We start from the raw sequence: 27322 nt of genomic DNA, 5'->3' as shown, positions 1-27322 counted from the left end.
TCTTTGCTGTGATTTTATATTCTTTATTTCTTTTTTAGGAAGGTTCTTATTGGCTTCGAAAACTTAGATCCCTCGCTCTCTTTATAACTGCAATATCATCCACAGCTCACAGAAGGATATGACAGGTAAGCAGAAGCAGTAGCTCCGTGTATTTTTCTTGCTGTTGCATGAACTTTCGACTTTCAAGTTTCAACCCAGAATGGTTGAGTTATGAAAATAGCATTTCTATAAGGCAATGGCAAGAATGCATGTATTAATCCACTTTAGAACATTGATTTACTCTTTTTAATTTAAATAACAATAATTAAATTTTAATCTTGGAGTGTGTTGCATAAATTCTTTATCATTATTTAATTTTATTAGACATTAAATTCATATTAATATCTAACATTTGAAAATCTTTTAATCGTGTCATCTTTGGTCTCACGTTCCCCTTCTCACTCAGTTCTGGAACTCAACTACCAAACTTATTCCGAAATTTCCCACTTTTTATTCAAAACTAACTTGATTTTTGAGAACTGAAAAGGTTTGTTTTGTTATTGCAGAACTCTCTTTATTCTGTATAAGCAAAAGCCATAAATCAATTGGATATATGGGTTTGGATTGGATAAATTGTTCTGGTTTATATGCATGGAGTAATCCATCTCTAAGATTTTCATTAAATTTTCCTTTTTTTATTTAATTTTAATTGAAATTTAAACATGAGATGCCATTAATTTCACTGAATTTTCCAGTTTCAGGTTACATCCAATCCAGCCCTACCTAAAACATCATTTTCTTAATACATTATTTAACTAGTGTGTGTAAGGAACCAAAATGCAAGAAAAGTTGAGGGAAAGATCACCACAATAACCAGCCAATTCCTGGAAAAACCTCTCAAAAGTCTCCGGCGGATATGACCCTGTTTCTCTTTTCACCTGGCACTGACCTAAGGCCTCAGTGTCGGAGAAAACAGAGTCAGGCACGTGATTACCACGTGTGAAGTTAGATGGCCTCCCTTTTGTGAAATTTTATACATGGGTTATTACTATTTACTTAATTCACATGCAACTTGTCCCTTACACGTGGCTCTTATGTCTTACGTGTCGTGTCAGGCAGATTCAGTAGGATTAATATATTTAAAAATATAATTTTGTGAACAATAATTTTAATAAGATTTAATAAACTAATGTTTTTTATCATTTTCATGTTTTAATTGTATATTGTTATAAACTTATGATTAAAATATTTAATATTCTATATAACTAAAAATTTAATTTTAAATAAAATAGTATAAATTAAATTTCGTTCATTAAAAAAAACTAAAAAAATGATTAAATCAAACTAATAAAAAACTGATTAAATGATTAATCGGTTCAATGATTCGATTTATAAAATTACTCAACAATTTAGTTAAATCGAACCGTGAGCCCTGCAAATCACTTATTAATAGAAAATAATTATGTTTTATTATATAGTCCAAATCTGAATAAATTACTAATTAATGGACAAAAAATGAAAAATTATGTGACATCACAGCTCCATTTACAAATTTAATTATTACAAGGATGCAATATTTATTTTATTCTATCCTAAAATACGACTTTTAAAACACATAAGCAAATGTATACGTATATAATATATTAATAATTAATTAATAAATTTTAATAATATTAAAATATTTTTAAAATTATAACTCAAAATAAAAAATTAATATTGAAAGGTTAATACAGAGTGGAATGGCCCTAAAAAAAAAAAGAAAATTGTTTTTCCTTATTTTGTGGCCTTGAAGAGCCAATGCCATTGAGTGGAACCATCGCCACATGACAATTATATTTTATATACCCACTTCTATGATTATGCTCTAACTATATTTAAATCTATTAAATAATTAAATATACAAATGAGGTATAAACTTACACAGAAAAGAAAACTCATAAAGAACTATGACAACCCATCTAACAAAATACTCAACCAAATCGCAACCCAAGCCCCAAATATAAAATCTTAGGTGAAACAGGATGAGCTAGGAACAAGGAGAAGCGCCGATCACCATCACCTACGATTACCATCTTCCAAAAACATAGAGCAAACCGAAGCCGAACACCATTCAACAATGCAAAGAGCACAGATTGCCCATCCACTGACTGCACTTTAACGGAGAAAACTTATGCTTTCCAAATTCTGCAAACAGGACATGTAAACCACCATACATGAAAGAGAGGTGCTGCTGCAAAGCTCTGGCACACTAGCCTCCAAGGGACCATCTGCCATATCCTCTTCATCTAATACTAACACAACAGCTTATATACTACATGTCTTGAAAGAAGCCCTCATACTAAAACTAGACCTATATGCAGACAGGAGAAAGACCAACACATAAAATCACATATGGTCGAACCCAACGGCAGAAGGGCGATCTACTTCACTAGGCTAGGGAACCAAAGAGGTAGGGAAAGCTGATGGTGAGACGATCGGAGCTCGGTCAAATATATTTATTTATTATTAATTTTAGATAAAAAATTATCAACCTCTTTGGTACCTCAAGCTTCTTATTGTGAAAGGACCCACCAACTAATTGATTAGAAACAACGTTTGGTATCAACCAACAATGTTTGAAAGGGGCAACAGGTTGAAGACAAGCAGCATGGGGTCCATTTGCTTATATCCTTATAATGCTTGATGACAAGGCATACCCTGTCAATAATGGAATTTATATCCAAACTTGAAAACTTGTAATCTTTTCCATTATTCTATTCCTGCCAAGCCAAACATTCCCACCAAAGATCATACGAGCCTTTTTTTTAATTCCATTTCTTTCTTCTTCTCCTTCTTGTTGCATATGATCAATGGCTGTAGCAAGCTTTTCTTCTCTGGTCCTAGTTCAAAATTCTGGTCCAATTATAAAGCCTAGAAGCAAAACTAAGATGCTTAAACTCACTCAATTTCCACTAAAGAAAGCCCCTGCACTTCAAGTCAGATCATCTTTCAAAGACAAGGTTTTCTTCTGAACATGAATCTTTATATATGCAATCAAACAAAAGTGAATTATTGTATCAGATTGTTACCAAAAGAATCAAGAATGATCATTGAAAACAGTGCTTAATGATGTCTATTTGTTTTCTGTTTATTTTTGTTTTCTTTAAAACAGGTCTTTGAGAATCAATCCGAGGGCATAATTTGTTACAGGGATGATAGTGGAGAGATAATCTGTGAAGGATTGGATGAAGGCCCTCGGTTCCATCAACAGCTTCCAAGAACAGCATACCATTCAAGGTAAAGATAGATAATCCCAATACAAATATGATGACGAATCAAATTTAACTTTAATATTTAGTAAATCATAACTAAGTCTCTTCTCCGGGCGGTTTCAAGAGCGCATTTTATGGTCTGATGCATTCAAAATTTTTAAATAATCATGAAGTGTTCTCTAAAAGAATCGAATTATCAATCATTTTGATTGACAAGAAAGAAAATCTCTCTTTATTGTCAACTGAATTAATCCAATTGGGTTATTATTATTATTATTATTATTATTATTATTCAATTAAATCCTGTTTTCATTGCAATTTACTACTAAACACAATATCTGAGATTTTTTTTCCCTTCTTTATTGGTGATCTTATTGTAAATACTTGATGAGAATTTTTAGCCCGAATTTGATTGAATTCAGGGATACAGAGATTATCAATCTGCTTCAACAAAGATTGCTTCAAGTTGTTAGTGGTGGTGAGTTTAACAAGGTTGACAATGGGGTTGCTGCTGTGCAAGAGGACTTCAAAAGGAATGGCTTCAACAAATTCTGCTGATCAATGATTAACTATTGTCAATTTCATCAATGCAATTCAAAATGATGTGCATCAGTATTAGGGAAATAAAAAGTACTACATTTCTTCTAATCTCAGAATGTAAATACTAAGCATGAAAGCACTTTATCTGTCTTGAATGGTAAAAATTTCAGGTTTTTTTATTTTCCTCCTAGCTGTTTTTCTTGCATTTTTCCTTCAGAGGAATATATCAGCAACCGGTAATAGATTAAAAATAAGGTCAATATTTCAAGGAATAAGAATGGCATCAAGTTCCAACTTATGCAGAATAAACTGAGTACATTCTAAATGCTCCAATAGATCAAATTATGCTCAGAGCAAATAAATTCCCTTTTGTGATTAGAGACAAGGAACAAATTCTACATGGTTTCTAAACACATGATAAATGAAAAAAAAAGGAAGAGAGGGGGGGGGGGGGGAGAGATTTGGTGTTTGTTTTGTAAAATGATCTTTCTACTGTATCATAAGAACTGCCATTCACATATTTGTTGCAGCACAAAATTATCAGCTAGTAAGAATTATTACAGCACATATTTGTCTTCAAATTCCAGCATCATTTACTTATTTTCCCTGGGGGAAAGAAGGGAGTTCTCTTTCTAAATGGTCCATCCAATCCAATGGAAAGCTCTTCATTCTGTTGTCAAGGAACTTCAACACAAGAAGGACAAGAGATCCATATGCCCAAACATAGAACACAAACCAAATATAGTATTGGGAAAGAATATCAAAATCTAAGTATTAAAATGTCAAACATAAAATTTGCTCGAAGTTCAGACACTGCAATTGTAAATAGACAAATAAATACATTGTGCAGAGATTTCATGGAGAGATCATCCATATTAATACCTCTTCCTGAAATTCCTGTGGCTTTAACAGCCTTCTTCTGCTTCACCTAACAAACAATTATGACTTTTCATTCTTAACTAACATATAATTCCTATAAAAAAATAATCAAAATATAAGGAAAAAAGATATGAACATGGGAAAAATAATGTGGGACTGTTGTCCCAAAGTGCATATGTAAAATGTACAAGCTTACAGACTCCCGGTGTCATTCAACTGAATTCCCGCCTTGTGAGTTCTCTTCAAACAAATCTGACTGGGATTTACTTGGAATGATAGTGGGAGGTGACCACTGATCTGGGACCATTAGAAAATAGGTAGTCATTGCTTTCCTGAACCTTTTCTTGTATTGCTCTGGAGAAATAACCGTCGGAGATGAGTTCTTTGGCCCACCAAGTATGCCTGAAGCTTTCACCCATGTTTCCAGGTGCTTGTCCCACGTATATTGCCTCATGAAATCAATGATTCCAAGAACCAATTCACCCTTCTCTTCATCCAGCCCAACCAATAATGAGTAATCCATTACATCAATAGACTGCATCAGCACAAGCACAAAACAAATTAACATGGAAAACAAAGTTATTTTAGTGCTAGGCAACCTACACAAAATAGATATTTCAGTTGTTCTGCAATTTTCCAAGTGAACACAACCATCCATCCCCTCAAACCGTGCACTCTCACAGAGTTTGACACTTACCCCAAGAAAAGAAGTATCATTCCAGACAGCTCTCTCCAGTAACCGCTTTGCCTTGTTTCCAACAAAAATAGGAGAAGTTGGCATTGCTTCAATCAAGTTCTGATCCAATAGAACTTTATTGCTCCCACTGGAATCAGGATTATATCGTGATCTGGAAGATCCTTTAAGATCATAAAGGCGAGTCACATTCCTCCCAAACAGAAGATTCTCCATGACCAGAACATCCATTTTTGATTCTTTCCCACCTTTCAAATGTTTTGATGTAACCTTCCAACATAAAGGCAACAATAGACATAATAAATTCCAGGCAAACATATAGTTTTTTGTATGGACAAGTTCAATGAATGGGTCTGGAAAGCTGTAAGATTAAACTAATGACTCGGATAATTTACCATAATTTCTATTTGAGGTTTAGAGACAAAGTACCTGATAGATCCCCAAAATTTTAGCCAGGCATGTTGGACTTCTTGAGCTAATTGATTTAGAGAGATACTTGAAATATTCAGGAGCAAATTTTATAAATGACTCTAATTCTGTCTTTGTGACTTGTTTGATAATAAAGCGATCGTCCAATGTTTTTGCAAAGAAGACATTACTCTTGCCACCTTGAGCTCCCCACTTCTTACAACGACTGAGAGACCTTATAAAATCAAGCTCAGATGGACAACATACCCTTCTTAAGGCTTCAAACCGTTTTGCATAGTAACATGTCACAGAATGTTTCACCTTACCAAGTGGGCCTTCATCTCCAAAAGAAACTCTGGCATGCATAGCTTTTGCGTGAAAGAGTGGGTCTAGAAGCAGAGGGCTTCGAGATCCAGGCATAGGCAAGATACTCTCATCTGTAGACCCAAGGCATCTGTGAGAATCGATGGTAACTTCATCAACAGTGTGGAATGACTGAGAAGTCATGGGTTCAGATAAACTTAAGGAAGAATTTAAGTCTCCATCATCAGTCAGTTGGCCATGATACTCTGGTGATAGTAGTGCATAAGATATAATGCTTGTAGGCTCATCATCATACACAGGAATGACAGTGTCATTCACCCCCACAGGCAGGAGGAGCCTAGCCCCACCCTGGAGTTCCAACTCCCTGAAGGATGAAACATAGATTGGACTATACTCGCCCATTATATTAAGCTTCTCAGAGCTTGCCAAAAAGTTCTTGTTCAATGAGCGGTAAAAGTTCAAGAAAGGCATTCTCAGGTAGCTTACAGAATCTTCCATATTATCAGAGCCCTTGACAGACAATGCAGGTGAAGGTGAACAGCTGACCTTGGGCCCATTTTGGTCTTCCACTCGATTGTACAAATCCAACCCTTCCAGCACTGTAGATGTGGTTGACAAATCTGCCACAGCTGAATCAGAAAGCACACTGATATCATCTTTTGATATTCCAACTCCTAGGAGATTCTCTCCTGTCCATGCAGCATCAAGGGTATCAGATAAATTTGACATGATAGGAACCTGTCCCTCAGAAACGGTCCTGCGAACATTTCCACTGTATTCCAGGCTGCTGGGTTGATCACAGATGGGAATGACAGCTGAAAGCTTAGTGTGGTCTTCCTTTCCCAGATTAGAACCTTGACTCTTATCTTTTTCATGGGCTGTGTCAGAGTGGTCAGGATTACTGCCAAGTCCTCCTTGCCGATCAGGGATTTTAAGCAACAATGTATCTACAGGCAGAGAGTTGCAGCTACTAAAACCTTTTCCTGGTTTGGCATTCACATTCATCTCATTGAGCTGCTCAGTATTAGCTATGGGTTTTTCCTCATGTCCTGAACTTGACCAATTCAAATTATCATGAAAACTGTTGTTATCTAAACTGGCTGCATATATTAGCCGGTGGTCCCACATGTAAGATTGGAAAAGCAACTGCCGCCGCAGTCTATTGATCTCAAGAATGTCAATAACAGGCTGAACCTTTTTTGCTTCTCTATTCAAAGCTTTTTGGAGCAACTCCTAAAACAATAAAGAGAACAATTGGAACTTGTATATTAGATGTAGAAAAAAAAAATTATCTACCATTTTGATGGAGGAAAAACTTCATATGTAAGTATAGATTTGAAAACCTAGAAAAATGTATCTTTTCAAATTCAAAAGAACTAACCACATTCATGAATCTAATCCAGACTTATAAATCTAACAAATACCAGAATGGAATAACTTTCATTCAAGCAATTTTAAAAAAAAATCCAAATCAATTTATCCAAACACAAAATAGATTTTGTGTTTATGCAAAAATCTAATGTATAATATCCATAGAAAACTAAGGATATGTTTGATAGGACATAAAGTGATATAGCGTAATCAATCACATAATGCAAATTTCATTCCATTTTCAAGTCTGGTTTCAAAAATAAAAATAAATTCAATGTAATGCAATGATAATCTTTTTTCAATATTTATTTTATTTGTGGTGGTAATAACAACAAAGTGGTGGTGGTAGTGGCGACAGTTGTTGCTGGACGTGGTGGTGGCTACTGCTTGTGGGTGGTGATTGTAGTAAAAAAATTGTAACAGTGACAAAAATTAAACAAAATAAGTAATCATGATTATATACATTTTATATTTAATAAGCAATGTTAGTTAAACTGTAATTAATTACATGGCCATTACATTACATCAGCTTTTTTTTTTTGAGCAACCAAAGTAATGGAACATGCAATGGAATTATGAATTACAGTTTTGATTATATCCTACCAAACATGTCCTAAGGGAAATATTATAGAATTTCCATTAATGCGAAATCAAGGCACATTAAAATTCCCATGTCTGATGATGTGATGTGGCCCATGCTTGTGATTAAGAACTGACTTGACCAGCTTCAAAATTACTAGGTAATAAAATGTTGATCAATTATCCAAATGTGCTCAATGAGAAGGATACAGATTACTGTCATTTTAGACATGAGGACACTTGTAGATAAATTGGATAACAAACAGTGACCTAGGATACAGTAAAAGACAGTCAAATGTATACTTTCAATAATAATTTAAAGAGCATTTTTAAGTAAATTTTAGTTCATCATAGTGACTTGAAGGCTTACACAGAAAGATTGTGGACTAAAGGCTACTTAGACTAAGAGGTTCCCAATTCATCTACATGCATATCCATTGCTTAAAATGGTCTACATAAACTCAATGGCAATGCGTAAACCTTGGCTAGTAGGATATGACTTTTATGTAACTAAGGGCTAGAAGAAGAAGACTAATATATGGAGAAAGCCTGACCTCAAATTCTACCTTCTCCTTTTCTAACATTGCTTCAAGTTCTCCAATTTGGCGCCTTGATTCAGGTAGTTTTGTGCCACTATTTGGTGGTGCTGCACTAGATCTTTTCTCTGCAATTTGACTCAAAGCATTGAGTACTTCAGAAAATAGAAGCTCTGCCCGGTCAACAACCTGTTATAATCAGATAATTAAATCACCCATATGCAAACTGATTTAAATGAAATATTCAAAAATTAAAAATGGGGACCACTGCACCTCAACTGTTTCTTTCTGTATCCACTCCTGGTTCTCAAAGTTGAAATCAAGTTTTGAGGGTGGAAGGTACACAGAGAGAACATGAATTGATGCATAACGAAAGCAAGCAACCATATTCCCAAATCTGCACATGTTAAATTGGTGAGAAACACAGACACACAGAGACAGGAACAGAGAGGTTTGTTAGAAGTGAAAGGGAAAAAAAGGGTTTTTGTTACTATTGCCAATATAACTTGAGATCCATGTTGAATGAATTCAATTACACAAATGAATTTAATAATCAGTTCCACTAAACTTAAAGCACTCACTTAACATCCAAAAAAGGCATTCCAGCTGATGACATCCAAAATGGTCTCAATCACACATCTTGATTCTCTAATGTGCCATAAATTCATCTTTAGGATTAAGATTGCATACATGTGTCATCATTCCTATGCTTTCCACATCAAGACACTTGCAGCACAATAAAATAACGAAATTAAGATAAATACCCATAGAATCGAAGACAATCCCTATGCAGAGAATGACCACAACTTGCCACCCTGCTTGCAGCTGCATGGTTTGAAAAACTAAGCTCCAAAAATTTCCCAAAAGATAAACCCCAAGCAGCATCAGACATCACTACTCTCCGGGTAGCTGGAGGAAAACCATTTGTCCGGGGACACCTTAAGCATCTGTGCCACATCCAGATCTTTCCATCCTTTTCACCTGGTAATATTATTTCTGGTAGCTTCTTAACTGATATAGTCAGGGTGCCTTGTCGATGAGTGTAACAATGAACATGGGCTTCTGATGGCATCTCACAAGATCGGCATATGTAACTCTTAAGAAATAATTACTATTTGTCAGTTTTAAAATGCAATAACTATATTTTATAAACAAACATATAGATAAATCTAAGCAAAAGGAACTTACATTATTGAATAAATGGTCTCGCAAAAACCGACCCAAAGGTTTGTCAAAGCTACCATAGTATTTAATTCGAAAAAGATGAGACCTTTCACAGACAGTCCCCTTCCATACACAGCGGGAAGACAAGGAAACCAAAATGCTCTGATGATCTGAAGGTGATGGAGGAAATTCTTCTTTTAAAGGTCCTGGCTCCTCAAGATTACTTTTATTATCTTGTCGTGCAGATGATACCTCTGAGCTGTGCGACAGAGTGGGAACCATTTCACCAAGATCATTTGGGGAATGATTTTCCATAATACCTTCTGAATGCTCAAAGCCATTAACAGTAAGATGATCACCCATGGCAGCCACCTTGTTGTTAACCGGAATTATTTCTGCTACCAGAGAACCTCCAGGTTGCATTTTATTTTTCTGCTCAAAAGTACAGTAAGAATCTGAAACAACTTTCATTGTATAAGGAACAGTTGAAAGAAATGCAGCTGAGTTGATGCCAGATGAAGGGAGTGCTGTGGATTGAGAGCTAGGACCATCAGCTAGCGGTTTCCTTTCAACTTGGTCTGCAGAAGAACTGCTGACTGTTGAGTCAATATATGCAATATGGATGCTGTTGGATGTTTGTGGTTCACTACTAGCGTGCAGTCCCTGAGGCTTTTCATTGGCAGGGATAGTGAAACCAGGTACAGTTGATATAGATCTATCAACGCTTGAAGGTTTATCAGGGAGTGCCACTGTTATTGGAGAGTTCAGTGGGAGTTCTGGTAGAGACGCTCCTTCATCAGCAAGAAAAGACGTCTCCAAAGCCAGGTGATATGCTGCAAAAACTCCATATTGGACCACGTGTTTCACTTTCTTCAACTCATCCCCATTAGCACCTCTAAGTAAAATCTGAAACAGATAGAAATAGAAGAGGTAAATACAACTTGGCAGTAGATCCAGCTTATCATTGTCAAAGAAGTATACTAGATCAATGAAATGATATATTAATGATATATTAATGACATAGCTACACAATTTGCATAGATCAATGCTGTTGAGAGTTCAGACAAGAAGCCAAATCATGAACTAAAAAGTGGTCCAAAAGGAGATAAAGCATGAATTAACATAAAAGGATACGAATAATATGATTGACAAACTTGATCAAGCGTCAGCCTAATCTTTCTACCTTGTCTACTTGTTATAAAATGAAACCGAATATCTGATAATCATCAAATTCTCTATTATTTGAAGTTTCAAGGACTTACGGTAAAACCCAATGGCTTTGGGCAGTCCTCAAAATACATCAATCTCTTCACCAATTTTTTTCCACCCTGCCCAGCAGTACCAAGATCTTCCAAAAATTTCTCTACGTGAAACATATCGCAGTAGCCCAACTTTGGGGAAGAGAGATGATCGATTGAAGGAACTATTTGAGCACCTGTGCAACGGGCTATGCGCTCTAAAAGTGGCCTCTTGATATTGAGAACAAGAGATATGTCTTTAGCAAGAAGGTACTCCTGCGCAAATCGTGAAACTGATTTCTCTACTAAAAGAACATCAGGTTGGTGTGCATCTATCCTGGCCACAGCCATCTTTAGATGGTCCATTTCCTAGAGAGGGAGGAAACCCATGCAAAAGAAGAGAAGAAAAGGTTCAAAGACTGAAAATAATTGCATTTGAACATACAGAAGTAATATGCAGCTATATGATGCATAATAAGCTGGGGGAAGTAAAGGATCACAACCTGCTGTAGCAGGGTATCAAAACTTGATAAGTGGTTAGAAACCCGTTGGTACTCAAGAGCCCCTCCAAGGATCAACAATCGAGGTCTCTCTATTTTTGATTTCATTCGGCGATGAGCCACATTTTTCTTACAAACAACTCCTTTGACCACCATACTAGAAAAGAAACAATCAAAAGCCGAGTAAGAACAATAGAACTTAGAAACACTGCAACAAGAAGACCAGATAAAGCAAAAGTCATTATGGTAAGCAAATACCTTTTCTAGCCTCTAATGCACTTTTTGATAAGCTTAATGTGGACAAGTATGGTCATCTATAAAAAGATGTCAACTTGATAATTCCATATATCTTATGATAGAAGCAAAACAAAGATCCCTAAATGGGAGCTAATCAAAGTTTCCAGTAGAGCAACGTTAGAAATTACCAGGGCTTGAAGAAAAAGTTTCCAAAGCAATTGTATGCATCAGTTCCTATGTCAATCTCCTTATGTTTTCTCCATGATTGTGAAATTATCAAGTTGTATTGTTCACTAATCTGGCCCATAGATTAGAGCAAAGTTGTGAAATTACCATTTATTACAGGTCCTGTAGTCACATAATAGGTTTATATATGTTTACCAGTACAATGGTTGTTCCAGTTTAAATTTTTAGGTTCTTTCACTGGTTAATGAAATGTAGAAACTACTTATTTCAGGAACCATGTTTCCACCTTCCAACAAGCAAACTTTATCAGCAAATTTAAGCCAGAGACATATGCCAAAACAATTCTATAAACAGTGTCACAGCCTTGCTCAATGATCAACTTCTATAAGAAAAATCCATATGGAGGAGTCTTATCTAAGAATGTGGAACAAGACAACACAGTTTATTATGCATGGACAATGTAAATCATTGTGGCAACTACCTCTCACAGCGGCATCCAGAAGCAATGCATTTTACTTTCACATATCCACCAGGGTCCATTCCTCCACTTTTGCTCATATCTGGCTTCAGTAGTGTAGCTGCCTCCCATGACAGAGATGTAATGATTTCCAACCAGCTTTCCTTATCATCTTCATCACCCACAGGAATATTCTCAACCTGTAATAGCTGGGCTACCAAAGCCCTGAAATGCCCATCAACCACATTTTTCATGGCCTTCTTTTGCTCCTCACCTGTCTTGTCTCTATTACGGAATTCTCCACTTCCAAAACTGTTTGAGGTGCGTAAACGTCCCCACTCTCCGGCTGCATGCCCATCATCGTCATCCTCATCATCATCAAACAAACCAGCTTCCCTCTCATCTTCTTCATCTTCTGGTTCAGGGGGAAGCCAGAGCAGTCCATTGTTCTCAAAATCCACAGGTTCAGCATCACTGTTTTCCCCCGGATACATGGAGGAAGGTACTTCACACTCATCATCCATATCAAGCCCATCTTTTTTCCCATGCTGTGGCATTCCTTCTAGACTATGTGAGCCAAAAGTATGGTTCAATGGAGAGCTGCTTAAGCTTTTTGAGTCAATATTTTCTCCATCAAGACGAGCTTTATGTGATCCCTCATCATTGCTCATGTCATCAAACTCAACTTGATGAAAATACTCAGTGTCTTGGGGAAAATGCCTCGTTTCAGAATCAGTGCGAAATACACCATAGTCATCATCATCGTCATCGCTTCTGATGCCAAACAATGACCGAGCATCAAATAAACTATCATTATATATGAATAAAAACATTCTAATTATGTACCACTTGTGTCTTTTTTTTTCCCCTTCTTTTTTTCTTGGTGAGTACCTACTAAATGTAATGCAAGTGTACTAATGCTTGTAAATGAAATTGCAAAATGTAATTTTGCCAGATAAGATAGTAAGCAACTGATATTTTCAAACAAAAGCATTTTTTGTGATATTTTTATAAATTACACTTTCAGTAGCTAATAAATAGCATGTCAGTTTCTGCAAAACACGTGACTTAACAAAATATACTTGATTGTTATGCTACTATGCATTTCTAATGCATAACTAGACAATAACTGCACAAGGAGTACTTAACATGAGATGATTATCAAACCTGTTCATAGAAAATGCATAGAGGTTTGGAGAATGATAGCCCATGTCTGAAACAATGCCATTGCTCCTTCCAAATGCTAATTCTCTTTGTTTATCCGAAGAATTTGTTTCCATTTCAGATGTTTGATGTGGGCTGGGAACTGCAATTTGTTGAGCTCGTTGATATGGCCCAACTGAGTATGGCATCGAGCCAAGAGTGAAGGTACTACTGTTAATAGTGCCACTAGATTTAGAGCTGGCCAAACTTGCCGCTGATGGTGAACTGCTAAGATCCAGGCTAGGAACCTGGATTCCATTATCCAAAGTAGCTATCCCCTGCTGCCATTGTTTGAAACAATAATTACATACCCGAATTTTTTCCCACTCTTCCTGTGGAGACTTTGGATCACTTGATGGGGCAGGAACTGAGTTGGCTGTACACTTGGCACAGAAAATACGACCACAAAGTCTACAGTGGTGCCTACGGTTAATTATTGTGAACTGAGAATCGCACTCATAGCATACTCTACAACTCTGATCGGGCATCCAAAAATCCCTTGACACAGTTGCTGACTCAGATCGCCAAGGCATCCAGGATTTCAATATGCCAACTAGCTCAGAAAATGTCTTGTCAGGGGAATTCATCTACAAACACTCCTTACAGCCCCGTTCATCATGCTATACTCATTTGCCACTTTTAACAAACCTTATCCCAAAAATTTCAGCTACAATCAAGAAACCAAACCCTCGCAACAACTTTAAAAGATAAAAGAAAAATACACGTATAAATATGCTGCTGCTGCTACTAACACAATCTAATATGAAAATTCAAATGATCACATGCCAGTGACAGATTATAACAGCACTATAGCAGCTCCTATCTCAATCCAAATATTAGATCTTCTAAACCACTGCCTTTTCTAATAAACCTCAATTGTACCTCAATCCTACACTTCCAACTACTCTGGAAAAAATGTTGATATATAACCCCTTTCACCAGAAACTAGAGCTCAATATACCAACGACCCAAGTCCCCAAATAAATTGTACACAGACCAAAAGAACACTAAATTGAAAGAACACAGAAGCTCAGAACTGTATAAAACCATAAAAGCCCATCTCAATGCATCAAAACGTATATCCCATAAGAAAAAGAAAATTTTATTTTCATTTGTACACAATTCTAACGAGGAACCAAATGTTACCTTGAAAAGGCAATCACAACAACAATAACATCAAAATCAAGATCTTTTCCTTCAAGGGACTCGAGCCACGTAGTCAATGAATCCGTGACAAAAGGGCAGGTGGTAATTTTGCAGAAGCCCGCCTACCCGGATACGATTCTTCAAAGAATCAATATGATCCAATTCTTGATCACAATCTTGAATTCATGATGGTGAATTTATGGCGCTTTTTCATGTAGAGAAACTAGATGAAGATCATCTTTAATATGAAAAATAATACATAAACCATCATATATATATCAGATTTTTAATATAAAAAATATAAAGCTATTTAGCTTTTTTTTTTTTTTTCTAAATAACGTGGGCACACGTCCACGCAACCATGTAATGGACTCGAGAGAGACGGAAAAAACGACGTCATTTCAGAACAGTAATTTTGTACAAGGTTCCTAAAATACCCTCTCCTTTGCAATTCTCGTGGAAGCGGAAAATGGATGTCGTTTTCTTAGGAGTTTGGGTTTTAGTTTTGACGGTTGACTTTTAACAACTGTAAAGCTGTGTTGTGTACTTGTATTATATTTCTGTGTCCAATCATATTGACTGTTCATATTTTCCCAAAATTATCTCCAAACGCGTTTTTTATTTTTATTTTTCATAAATAATTAATGTTTATAATAAAATTTATTTTTTAAATCTCATTAAAAAATTAATTACATTTTATTTTTTAATTAACATTTGATTAAAGTATGATATTATATAAATAAAATCTATAATCTTGATAGGCATGCTGATTTTTTTTTTTTAATTTTAAGATAGATAAATGCACACATATAATTTAATAATAAAATATATTCTTTAATAAAATTATTTAAAATTTTAATAAAAAATATGCTTAATCAAGGCATGCTTGTTTGAAGGAGAAGCAAAGCAAAAGATTGTTTTTGTGAAAGAAAGAAAAACAAAAATAGCCATCAATAAATGAGATGTTTATCGCAAAGACAAAACATGCTTACTTGTGTTTTGAGGAAAAATATAATTAAATTAGATTTGAATGCTAACTGGCACCTCACTTTGCCAGTTTGTGATGGTGTCTATCCTTTGCCAGTTAACCACACGGACACATCACCCCTCTAACAATGGTATTTTATTTTTTTTTTTTATTATTACAATTTATAATCCACTCATATTAAAAGCCCCATTATCATTGGGATTTCAATGCCAAAAAGGCACCTTTTTTTTAATATTACTAAACATTTTAAATTTTTTTATTATTTTAATATTTTTATAAGTAAAATTGAAAAAAAAAAACTTTTTAAATATGATGGTTATAACCCTTTTAAATTTAAAACTCGGATCACTAGTTGATGCTCTCAATTTAATCCCTTTTATAGAAGGGGCTCACCACCAAACTCAGGGTGAATCCCAATAAATTATACATTAAAATATTTCATAATAAATCAACACATTTTAAATAGAAGCAATATTTAACCATTATACTGATGTGGCATAAATCGAACATGGTAATGTGGCAATGCCACTCCATTCGACTTATGAGACTAACATGCTTAGTGGTAAGTAAAATAATATACTTAATAATATGTTTTTTTTTTTCCTTTAAATAGTTTTGTTTTAGCCGATAGATTTTGTTCATATTGTCCTCTTCATCAAGCCTTTTTTGGTGGTTGAGTAATTCTCTTTTGAATAAAGTGTCTTTCATCTTATTTTGTCACAACGCAACCTATGGGCCGAACCGGCACTAGGACCTGGGCCAGCCTAAAGCCCCCGAGACTCATAGTAAGTCTAACTATTCCTCAACCCAACTCTAAGGCTCATTTGGGCCCAATTTCAAGAATTCAACTGGACAGAGTCTGACTATAAAATGAACCATTCAATGGGGAGTTTTTGACTCGCCCGACCTGTAAACACAATATATAATAAATTGGGGAGCTCAGCTCACCATCCACATAATCAAAATGTCATAACTCAAATATGAGCTCAGCTCCCTCATCCAATCCCATCATGCATACAGTTAATAATTTTACAGGTCCAACATAACTTTTATAATACAAGCCCAAAATAAAAATAAGTGCTTCTAACACATGCAGAGTCTAAAATTTAATTCAATTGTACAAAATACATTAAATGCTATTAATGGACCTGTAAAGAAGAAGAGCAGGTTAGCCACAACAAATAATCCTCCTATAGCCTGGAAAAATAGATGAACAGAAGTGAGCGTTCAATTTAGAGAGTAAAATATCAATTTTAATCAGAATCTCTATAACTATCTAAAGCTAATACACCATGTGGAGTAAAAAGCAACATCGTCATAATTTTCATATTATAACAGCAAAAAAGCAATTTGGAGCACTCACACACCCAACACTGTCAAGTAATACATATATGGTAGCTGATCCCCTATACAGCCTTCTTAATCCAACCTCTGCCAGCGAGTGTCTCTCAAGCTGGACTTTCACTTAATAAACTAAATGTGGGGTCCCAGCGAGTGTCTCTCAAGCCATGTCTACCCATCTTGTCCATATCCAATACCATACCACACGCACGCTACGCACACACACTACTCCAAATTACCACAAACAACATCCATGGCACTTCAACAATTATGAATGTAATATAAAACGTGCCTAGTATTTAACTACATAAATACATATTTATAAATGATGCATGGGCATGCTTGAACATATAATAATATAGAAATTACAATTAAAAATTAATATTTTACTCACAAACTTGAACTTAGGTCACTGCGGCGGCTGGGAGGAGGAGAAAGACTGTCCCGGCTCACCTGACAATTTTATTGCAATTATTTAATATATTTGACTCAATACAAGTTTAGAAAAGACCAAAGACACCCTAAGTTGTGCTGAAAATCCGACAGAGTCTCTCCTATACCTATGACCTATCCAACCTGTAAAATGGTTCAAATAACACTTTTAAACTCAACCCATATCTCATTATCATTATATGGCCTCTCCTGAGTCCTCCAAACCAAGCAATAATCACAACATCAGACAACTCAATTATAAGACTTCAAAACTAATATTTTTCAAAAACTATCCAAACTAACTTTAAAAATTCTATAAACCTGCCCCGCGGTCCTTAACAATATTATAAGGCTATTGCAATAGGAATCGTCATTTTCTTATCATCCATGAATATTTTATAAATTTTATTCTAACCCAGTACAAGGCAAAAATTGAGTAATGTAGAGTTCGAGTTTACCTATGCCAAATCTGACAACTGGAACGTGTCCAGAACGTCTGAAAACGGTGCGGTAGCCTATAATCTTGACCCGGTTCTGAAATAGTTCCAGCTGCTTATCTGCTTGACCCAAAATTGCAGATCCGGGCGACAATCAAATTTTCATAAAATGAAAGTACCTACGCAAAGTCCACAATACCAGGACTAGAATAATATATATATATATTATTTGAAAATTAGGAATGTTATTTGAAAATTAGGAATGTTACATTCTTTCCCTCTTATAGAAAAATCGTCATATATATATATATATATATTATTTGAAAATTAGGAATGTTACATTCTTTCCCTCTTATAGAAAAATCGTCCTCGAATTTTACACAAGGCAAAACAATGACACATAGTTGCATATAAAACTTATAAGTACTTGCTGCGCATATCCCTCTCTAACTTCCAAGTGCATCCCACCATAGATTAACTCCTCTGCAGGACTAATCATAGGGATTTGCCTTGACCAAAGTTGTCTCATCTGATAGTCTACTATAGCTACTAGTTGCTCCTCAAAGATCAAATTCTCATTTAACTCCACTGTGTCTTTGTCGCAGCACATGAGAAGGATCGGGAACATACTTTCTAAGCATGAAAATGCGGAATACCGGGTGGATATGAGAAAGGTTTGGTGGCAACTTTAACTGATAGGCAACTGCTCCCACTCTGTCCATGATCTTAAAAGGTCCTATATAATGGAGTGTCAATTTGCCTTTTCTTTCCAAATCTCATAACCCTTTTCATAGGAGGAACCTTCAAGAACACAGTCACCCATTGCAAATTTTACATCTTTCCGCTTTGGATCTGCATGGATGGTTAAAAATTTTTATGTCTATCTGCCCCTATTGTAGTATGCCAGCTACCATCCTCCTTATGAGTCTAAACCATCACATTTGACTACTCATTTACCCCTCTTTTTTTTTTTCGTCATCTCTAGTACTCATTATACTTCACTACTCTCGACTTGATATCTAATAACTTTAATCAACTTTGACGCTTACCTCATTTTTATTACGCCCTAACGTCTCTCTTGGTGACTTCAGTTCTCATTCCTTTGTTTCAATAATCTCTGTTTTTCAAAAACATGACTTATGTTCCTTACCCTATAGTATCCTATGAAATGATTTCCTGTAGCACCTATCATATACATGTTGTTCGAAACCTTTACTTGTCCTATGACCTCAATGGTCAATACCTATATATCTTCTCACTCCCATGATACTTCAAATTTTCAATCTCTTTGTGTCATTACTAAGGTCCTTAGACCAGCCCTTGTCCATCTTATATAACTAGTTATGTAGAACTCCATCCAAGTGTCAAGCGCACCCTACACCACTTATCAATATTGGAAAGTGAACTGGGTCTCTTCTCTTATAGGACAAATGTATTTGTATTCCCTGACAACCCAGTTAATGCAACTTTATCGTTTCCCACTCCTTCTTTGGAATGAAAATATCTAGACTTCTTCCTAAAGCTTCTTAGTATGTGGCCTACTTCTGACACATTGGCACTTATATCGAGGCTCTACTACTCCTTTAATCTATCATTTCATAATAACTTGTTTCAAACATCTCTTAGTGTGTTCCTAGCATACATATTCCTTTTTATCCTCATCATTATAACTAGCTCTACCTAGCTTTCTTCCTGTCCTTTGGATCTTATCCACTTTTTTTTCTTATTTCTGCTATTGTTGATATCTTTTCAACATGCTGTACTTATTCCTTAATCTTAGTCCTATCTCACCCTTACACCTTTTCCTTCAAGGATGTCCATCCCATCATCAACTTTAACTTTCTTTTTTTTTTTTGTTATTTCTTAGTCTTATCTTGATTACTAGTTCCATTACTTCGAGAATTCTAACTTTACGATTGACTCCTACCAGCACATTCTTCACATTACGTAACACTTATAATTAATCATAGAAAATTCTTTTTGTATCCCCTTTCCCAACTTACCTATCTGAACATTATCATTCTCTATCAGTCTTAGTAGGAAATTGCTCATCCTGAATGGATAGGAGCCCTATAAATTATAAGTTCCATATGAACTAACACGGCTGTGGAAAATATGTGTCATGCTTTAATTCTAAACAAGATACTTCACGTGTTCATTCTCCTTAATATAATCACATATGCTACCCATAGCTTTCCAAACTTCAGCCTCAACTTTTCCCTTTAGCAACAATTTCATTCGCTGTAACTCATTAGCAAATAGCACTTCCTCCAGCTTATAGTTCAAAAGGGTTGTAAGTCCTAGTAACTAGCTCGATTTAACTCCTGTCACCTCTCTGATCATTCTTTTATACTTAACATTAGGTACACCATTATCGTCATTTTCGCCTCAAAAGATTGGATATGTACTAACGCCCATCAAATTTTCAATTAATTGGGCTACTTGGACATGACCTCTCTTCTTAACATAATCTCCTAGAATCGAAACACGAGCCAATTTGAAAAGAAGGAGAAATGTTCTCCCACCATTTATGGTATACCATTGTTTGACAAACAAAATTTAGCTCATACCCCTTAGTCTCCCTTTTTAGTTTTATTATTTCTTTGTAATTATTGTGCGTTATTACAAGATATCAGTTGTATCTACCATTTGTTATACTGTTGACCTGCCTGACATATCATCTTAGAATTTACTATTTTCTTTTTACTCTCCATTTATCTTCCATACTTATAATTATTTGTCCAATACTCCTTATACTTAGCTATATTCTAGAAGATAAAAGCACTCACAGATTCTTTCAGATCTACTCCAATCTTACCAACAATCACTCCTCTAATCCATGCACCTCTCAATATCTTATAATTACACCTATACCTATCTTGTCCTATTATGACCGTTATTAGCGTGCTGCTACATATTATCATACTATTATTTATTTATTTATTTATTATTACTCTTTTTTTTTACATAATTATTCTATCGATCACACTGAAAATATATGTCTAACTCCAATTTTTGACTCTAGATCTCACCACTCTAAATTTTAATATTAAGCCTCTGTGACATTATCCCCCCATCTTGCATATTTAAATCCCTTATGTTGACTTTTATCCAGCTTACTCCTACTGATCTTGCTTCTTTATCTGACAGTACAATTCAAGTTACCACAGCACGCTCAACAGCTACTACCTACTTTGGTCGCACACCTCACCTAATTTCCATTATATTGTCAACAACCAAAAGGGTTCTTATGTCATTGCCCCATTATCCTACCTTGGGAGTAGAAAACATATAAGATCTAATCTAAATCCTGTAACTCTAAGCTCTAGGTTCAAGCTCCTAACACTACATCAACTATGACCTGCTCTAAGTCCTGTACTTCTGGGTTTCATAACTTGACAATGTTCTTCATAATGCTATCATTTTCTACGCTCTATATCCTTTTTTTTTTTTTATCTCGTTTACCCTTCCTATAACCACATTCACCTCCTCGGTATCTTAGCTCTATTCTTCCTAATCTTATCCTAATCTGTTTTTCCAGTTTATTCTTTACCCAACTCTTTTTATCTTACCCAAATTCAAACTTTCACTCTTCCATTTTTAGCTCTATTTTCTTTTTGAACCTGATTGTCATGTCAGAAACTTATACCTTTCCACTATCCCTACCACGTCATCTATACGTCAATGTTACTCATAATTGATCCTCTAACTACCCTAGCTAGACTTCTACTGGCATTTAAGCTATCTCTCCTACTGCATTTGAACCGCACTCCATCTATATATATATATATATATAAATATTCTATGATTTATCGATGCTAACTTTCGTCCTTTTTCTTTTACTTTATTTGGAGTATACTTTTATCTTAAGCATTAAGAAGCTAAGGATAAACTTAGAGAATAGCAGTCATACTTCTCCTTCGTGATCTCTGTCCTTACCCTTTTAGACTACATACTACCCCCTACTACCTTAGGGAGGGGATCTGTTGTAACTCTAATTTCTCATATCCATTTAATTAGCTGAAACTTAAAATACTAGGTATCAAAACCTGTCATTCAATTTAGAGGCTTACATACATCTTGATCTTACATCATATAATTCCTATATGGAACTTGTACCATCTCCAGAACACCTGAGCTAACAACTCTCTATCTCATGCTACAATCCCATCTCGGACACTACTCCATAAGTCATCATTATCAGTAATAACCTTCGATCCCTTCTGAAAAGATAGAACTATACCCTAACTTACTGCAACAAAGGTACTACATTTACCACCTTGCCAAAATCATGTCAAATTAATGACTATCTTAACATTTGATTAAAGTATGATATTATATAAATAAAAATCTATAATTTTGATAGGCATGCTGGGTTTTTTTTTTATTTTAAGATAGATAAATGCACACACATAATTTAATAATAAAATATATTATTTAATAAAATTATTTAAAATTTTATCAAAAAATATGCTTAATCAAGGCATGCTTGTTTGAAGGAGAAGCAAAGCAAAAGATTGTTTTTGTGAAACAAAAATAGCCATCAATAAATGAGATGTTTATCGCAAAGACAAAACATGCTTACTTGTGTTTTGAGGAAAAATATAATTAAATTAGATTTGAATGCTAACTGGCACCTCACTTTGCCAGTTTGTGATGGTGTCTATCCTTTGCCAGTTAACTACACGGACACATCACCCCTCTAACAATGGTATTTGATTTTTTTTTTTATTTTATTATTACAATTAATAATCCACTCATATTAAAAGCCCCATTATCATTGGGATTTCAATGCCAAAAAGGCACCTTTTTTTAATATTACTAAACATTTTAATTTTTTTTATTATTTTAATATTTTTATAAGTAAAATTAAAAAAAAAACTTTTTAAATATAACGGTTATAATTCTTTTAAATTTAAAACTCGGAATCACTAGTTGATGCTCTCAATTTAATCCCTTTTATAGAAAGGGCCTACCACCAAACTCAGGATGAATCTCAATAAGTCACACATTAAAATATTTCATAATAAATCAACATATCTAAAATAGAAGCAATATTTAACCATTGTACTTATGTGGCATAGATCGAACATGGAAATGTGGCAATGCCACTCCACTCGACTTATCAGACTACTATGCTTAGTGGTAAGTAAAATAATATACTTAATAATATGTTTTTTTTTTCCTTTAATTAGTTTTGTTTTAACTGATAGATTTTGTTCATATTGTCCTCCTCATCAAGCCTTTTTTGGTGGTTGAGTAATTCTCTTTTGAATAATGTGTCTTTCATCTCGTTTATAGTTTAAATTTTAAATAATTATATATTTTATACTTAAAATATAACAAATATACATATTTATGTACTATATCTAAAATAATATAAATAATTTTTTTATCAAGTTATGTTTCTTATATTGTATCTTAATTATTTTTTTTAAATAAATGTCTTTCAATATTCATATTATATTATAAATATGTTTTTTATGTCCATATTCATTCTTCATAGCTCATTAATTTTATCATCTATTTAATCTTATTATCAGGGTTAATGAGAAAAATTATGTCTTGTTATTGAATCGATAAAGATAAATAATTAAGAATTTAAAGTTCAATCAGTATTGAATTAAATTTTAATTAATATATTATTAAATAAATATTTTAAAATTAATAATAATAATAATACAGAACAAGTGTTGTTGAACGTATATTGAGAAGGCATCAACTTATAGTTCAATTCAAATAGATTTCAATTCAAGAGTTAAAAGATTAAATTAAATCTTTAATTTTAATCTCAATTTTAATTTGATAATTAATTATTATTTTATATTTTAATTAAAAAAAATAACTTTCACTAAAAATAAAATATTGATCCATGATACCTATAGATAAGGATATAATTAGATGATTCAAAAGAGAGATACTCAACCACGAAGAAAAGGAGGACAATATGAACAAAATCTATCGGCTAAAACAAAAATAATTAAAGAAATTATACATAGCTTTGCAAACAAGAAATTGAATACTATGGTCAAGTGTAACATATAAATACATTAAATGAGCGGTCCATGTTTGGCAACGCTTCCACCTCAATACACCTCTTGCCATTTTTTATTAATTTTTAAAACCAATGAAAACCATCAACTTCCTCCTAAACGTTCCATCATTATGCCATTTTTTTATAATATAAATTTTTATGTTTCGTATTTAAATTTTTTTATTTAAAGTCATTTATTATATTTAAAAAATTAAAGGGTATTAATTTTTTTTTAATTATATTCTTTAATTGTATTAAATATAATAAATATTATATGGTTAGGTAATAATATTGGGTGAATTAGATGAGTGTATTGGAACCTTTGTTAGGAGCAGATGATCATGAGGTGACGAAATCTACAATTGGGAACAGTTATGAAATTGGGTAATGGATTGAGTCACTAATGCTCTGTTTGGGTGGGTGAGAAAATAGTAAATAAGGGTAAGAAGGGGTAAGTAACTATTATACCCTTATTTGAGAAAATGTGAGTTAGTAAAAGATAAGGGTAAGAAAGGGTAAGTCTTACCCTCCCTTACCCCTCAAATCCCTTTTTTTTTTACACTCCAAATTGGGGTGTAAACAGGGGGAGATGAGAGTTAAAAATTACTTTATTTTTTATTTTTTTTATTGTGTCCTTAATTTTTTTATTAAAAATCTAATTATATCCATTAAAAATAAACCTAGTGTACCACTATAAATAAATGTATTTTCTCTCAAGTGGCCATACATAATTTCTCTGTTTTCAATCATTTGTTTTTAAATAGTTTGCTGTAATTATTATTCTTCAATTATTATTATTTTATTTATTCTTTCAATAGTTTACTTTAATTATTATTGTTTTGATCTATTAATTTTATGATTTATTTATAGTGAATCATTATTATTTGTAAATTTAATATTTATCATAATGAGTTTAACATTTAATAAATTATCTAATAAAAAAAAGTATTTTTATACTTCTAATAATTATTTATCCTTCTTTCACCTCTTTACAAATATGAAAAATATACATTATATTTCATCATCTTTCTATCAATTCGCCTCTTTTCAAACATGAGATTTTTTTTATTGTAACTCTCTTCACCCTTCCCCTTCCTTACCCTCCCTTATCCTTCCATTAGGTACCCTTCCCTCGCCTCACCCAAACATATCCTACAGCGATAAGATTCCATTTGAGCCAACCAATATATACAACTAAATTTATTATTTTCAATCACATTTTAAATTTCTGCTGATTGCTTCATGATATCTTTGTTTATTCCCTCTTTTACCTGCCCATAAAATAATTGCAATTTCCCACTTTGCCAACTTGGGACCTTTTCTTGTCCCTTGTTATTGTTACTATACAAAATTTTAAATAACAAAATATTTTTTAAAATTATTTTTTCAGTATTTACAATAATATATTTTTCAAAAAATTATTGTTTTCCCCTAAAATCTGAATGTTAAACAAGATTTTAATTATTTTGAATAATTTTAATGGGTGTAAATTAATTAAAAGGATACTTTTAATCATAAATACAAAAAGATAAGATTTATATAATTAATGAAATTCCATTCATGATAGCCACCCATTTGCAATATATTTTTTTTTTTAATTGAATATAATAAGTTAATTTCATGTATTAAAGTATTGTTTTTATGAAAGATACAACAATTGAAAAATAAACTTAGTACTTTTATAGAGTTATTCTAAGTCGGTCCAATGGATCTCTTTTTTTTTATTAAAATAAATAAAATTAATCTATTTATAATGTCACTTTTGCAAAAATGCAGCCGAGGATTAATTCTCTAATTCCAAGTTGTGATATAATATTGTTTATTAGAAATTTTTTATATTTAATAAATAAATTTCATCATTTATTTATATTTTAAATTCGTGATAGGTGAAGTTTACACGTAAAACATACTATTGTTTAGCTTTAGGCTGTAGCTAAGCATAAATGCCTTGCTCTATTTAAGCATTTAAAACTCACTTAAGACTAAGTGAAGTTGAAAATTACAAATAAAACTTCTCTGCAAAAAAACTGATGGCAAAGATACACCCCCGAGAACCTCTTTCTTCAGCTCCCTGTTACTTCACATCTAAACAGGAAACTTTCACCATATGGATGAAGTCTCTGGTTCTCAGTGGCAATGGCTGCACCGTGTTCGATTCAAACGGCCATGTCGTTTATCGTGTTGATAACTACAACTGCAAGTCTGGAAATCAAGTTCATCTCATGGATTCCTGGGGCAACGTCCTCTTCACCATATTCAGAAAGGTACGTAAAAGAAGCAAAAAAAACCTGGATTTTGATGTTGTTGGGGTTGGATTTCTAATTTAATAAGCTTACTCTTTAGCAATATCTGTGTATATATAGAAATTCAAGTTGCTGGGTTGTTGGGAGGGCTACAAAACCTCTGGCTCTGGTGCAGATGACGAGAGAAAGCCAGGTTTTCAAGTGAGAAAAAGCTTCAGGCTTTTAAGAGGAGGGTCATTATGCAGAGCTCTTGTGGGGTTAGACCAGAATCAACCATCGCAATACAAGATTCAAAGCTGGACTCGCAACTCAACATGCAGGATAATAGACGACTCTGGGGGACTCATCGCAGAGGTGAGCTCATAATCCTGGAGAAGATTACAATTTACCGATTAAAATTCATTATTAATGTGAGTTTTATTATATGTAGGTGAAGAGAAAGGAGTCAAAGGGTGGAGTTGTGTTAGGTGAAGATGTTTTAACGATGGTGGTGGAGCCCTGTATGGATCATTCTCTCATCATGGGACTTCTTGTCGTCTACAATCTCATCAAATGTAAAATCTGAAGTTTTGGGAAAAAAAAAAAAAGGGGCTTTCTGTACATATATAAAACTAGCTATTCTCTCATCATGGGACTTCTGGTAGTCTACAATCTCATCAAATGTAAAATCTGAAGTTTTGGCCAAAGAAAAAAGCTTTCTGTACATATATAACACTAGCTAATAAAAAAAAAAAAAAATCTTTAACCAATGTTTTTCATTTAATGGTTCTGAAATAGGAAAAATTTTACAAAACAGTTGTATGATGAGTTATATTACGACTTTCGATTACGATGAATTTCCATAACATTTACTATGATTAATGATAATCAAATTCTTGAACATATAATAATTATATTGATTAAATCATTTTTGACAAAGCAAAATTCTGCAGAAATTTTTGTTATATCACTCTTTTAGTCTTTGGAAGTTCGTTCACCATCGGATCAAACTCAAATTTTATTTACATGTTCATGAACAATTTGAACAATGAAAATTGGAATTGGAGAGTTGTGGGTTGATGATTTGGTCCACGAATTATGTTCTCTATTTTGATATACTTCTACTATTTATTTTCCATTTCTCTTATAATTAATTTCCTTATTGCTAAGATTATT

At 33.8% G+C, this 27322-nt stretch overlaps 3 protein-coding genes across 6 annotated transcripts; 2 read left to right on the top strand and 1 right to left on the bottom strand.

Annotated features, from left to right (window-relative positions):
- The first annotated feature begins 2673 nt into the window (after nt 1-2673).
- Nucleotides 2674-3949, top strand: LOC110634653 (uncharacterized). 2 transcript variants are annotated; one of them, XM_021783741.2, is made up of 3 exons: nt 2674-2978; nt 3131-3255; nt 3653-3949. In XM_021783741.2, the coding sequence occupies exons 1-3, from the start codon at nt 2829-2831 to the stop codon at nt 3786-3788; spliced, it is 411 nt and encodes a 136-aa protein (XP_021639433.2). In that variant the 5' UTR covers nt 2674-2828; the 3' UTR covers nt 3789-3949. The 2 variants fall into 2 exon arrangements, with proteins under 2 accessions (XP_021639433.2, XP_021639432.2); XM_021783740.2 differs by having other exon boundaries at nt 2676-2978; nt 3632-3949.
- Nucleotides 3950-4512: 563 nt separating this feature from the next.
- Nucleotides 4513-14953, bottom strand: LOC131182337 (1-phosphatidylinositol-3-phosphate 5-kinase FAB1B-like). 3 transcript variants are annotated; one of them, XM_058151534.1, is made up of 11 exons: nt 13511-14953; nt 12368-13117; nt 11467-11620; nt 10988-11332; nt 9750-10631; nt 9326-9657; nt 8835-8958; nt 8580-8750; nt 5773-7308; nt 5347-5613; nt 4513-5184 (listed from the first exon to the last, which is right to left on the bottom strand). In XM_058151534.1, exons 1-11 carry the CDS (start codon nt 14131-14133, stop codon nt 4858-4860), a joined length of 5511 nt encoding a protein of 1836 aa, XP_058007517.1. In that variant the 5' UTR covers nt 14134-14953; the 3' UTR covers nt 4513-4857. The 3 variants fall into 3 exon arrangements, with proteins under 3 accessions (XP_058007517.1, XP_058007522.1, XP_058007519.1); XM_058151539.1 differs by having other exon boundaries at nt 8592-8750; XM_058151536.1 differs by having other exon boundaries at nt 12368-13114; nt 13511-14702.
- A 10968-nt stretch (nt 14954-25921) lies between these two features.
- Nucleotides 25922-26925, top strand: LOC110634670 (protein LURP-one-related 11-like). The gene is made up of 3 exons (XM_021783761.2): nt 25922-26188; nt 26288-26521; nt 26598-26925. Exons 1-3 carry the CDS (start codon nt 25955-25957, stop codon nt 26730-26732), a joined length of 603 nt encoding a protein of 200 aa, XP_021639453.1. The 5' UTR covers nt 25922-25954; the 3' UTR covers nt 26733-26925.
- The last annotated feature ends 397 nt before the right edge of the window (nt 26926-27322 follow it).

This window comes from Hevea brasiliensis, chromosome 1 (genome assembly GCF_030052815.1).
Source record: "Hevea brasiliensis isolate MT/VB/25A 57/8 chromosome 1, ASM3005281v1, whole genome shotgun sequence".
NCBI classification, from domain to species: Eukaryota; Viridiplantae; Streptophyta; class Magnoliopsida; order Malpighiales; family Euphorbiaceae; genus Hevea; species Hevea brasiliensis.
Note: the sequence above shows the minus strand (reverse complement) of the source record. Positions and strands in the feature narration are given on the sequence as shown.

Bases quoted from the DNA above. Each gene is read 5' to 3' on its own strand.
- LOC110634653 (XM_021783740.2), top strand. From the start codon at position 2,829: ATGGCTGTAGCAAGCTTTTCTTCTCTGGTCCTAGTTCAAAATTCTGGT. The intron at 2,979-3,130 runs GTTTTCTTCTGA...TCTTTAAAACAG, and splicing joins GATCATCTTTCAAAGACAAG to GTCTTTGAGAATCAATCCGA. The intron at 3,256-3,631 runs GTAAAGATAGAT...GAGAATTTTTAG, and splicing joins AGAACAGCATACCATTCAAG to CCCGAATTTGATTGAATTCA.
- LOC131182337 (XM_058151534.1), bottom strand. From the start codon at position 14,133: ATGAATTCCCCTGACAAGACATTTTCTGAGCTAGTTGGCATATTGAAA. The intron at 13,118-13,510 runs GTTTGATAATCA...GTTTGGCATCAG, and splicing joins TATGCATTTTCTATGAACAG to AAGCGATGACGATGATGATG. The intron at 8,751-8,834 runs GTGCAGTGGTCC...TGATTATAACAG, and splicing joins TACAGAAAGAAACAGTTGAG to GTTGTTGACCGGGCAGAGCT.
- LOC110634670 (XM_021783761.2), top strand. From the start codon at position 25,955: ATGGCAAAGATACACCCCCGAGAACCTCTTTCTTCAGCTCCCTGTTAC. The intron at 26,189-26,287 runs GTACGTAAAAGA...GTGTATATATAG, and splicing joins TCTTCACCATATTCAGAAAG to AAATTCAAGTTGCTGGGTTG. The intron at 26,522-26,597 runs GTGAGCTCATAA...TATTATATGTAG, and splicing joins CTGGGGGACTCATCGCAGAG to GTGAAGAGAAAGGAGTCAAA.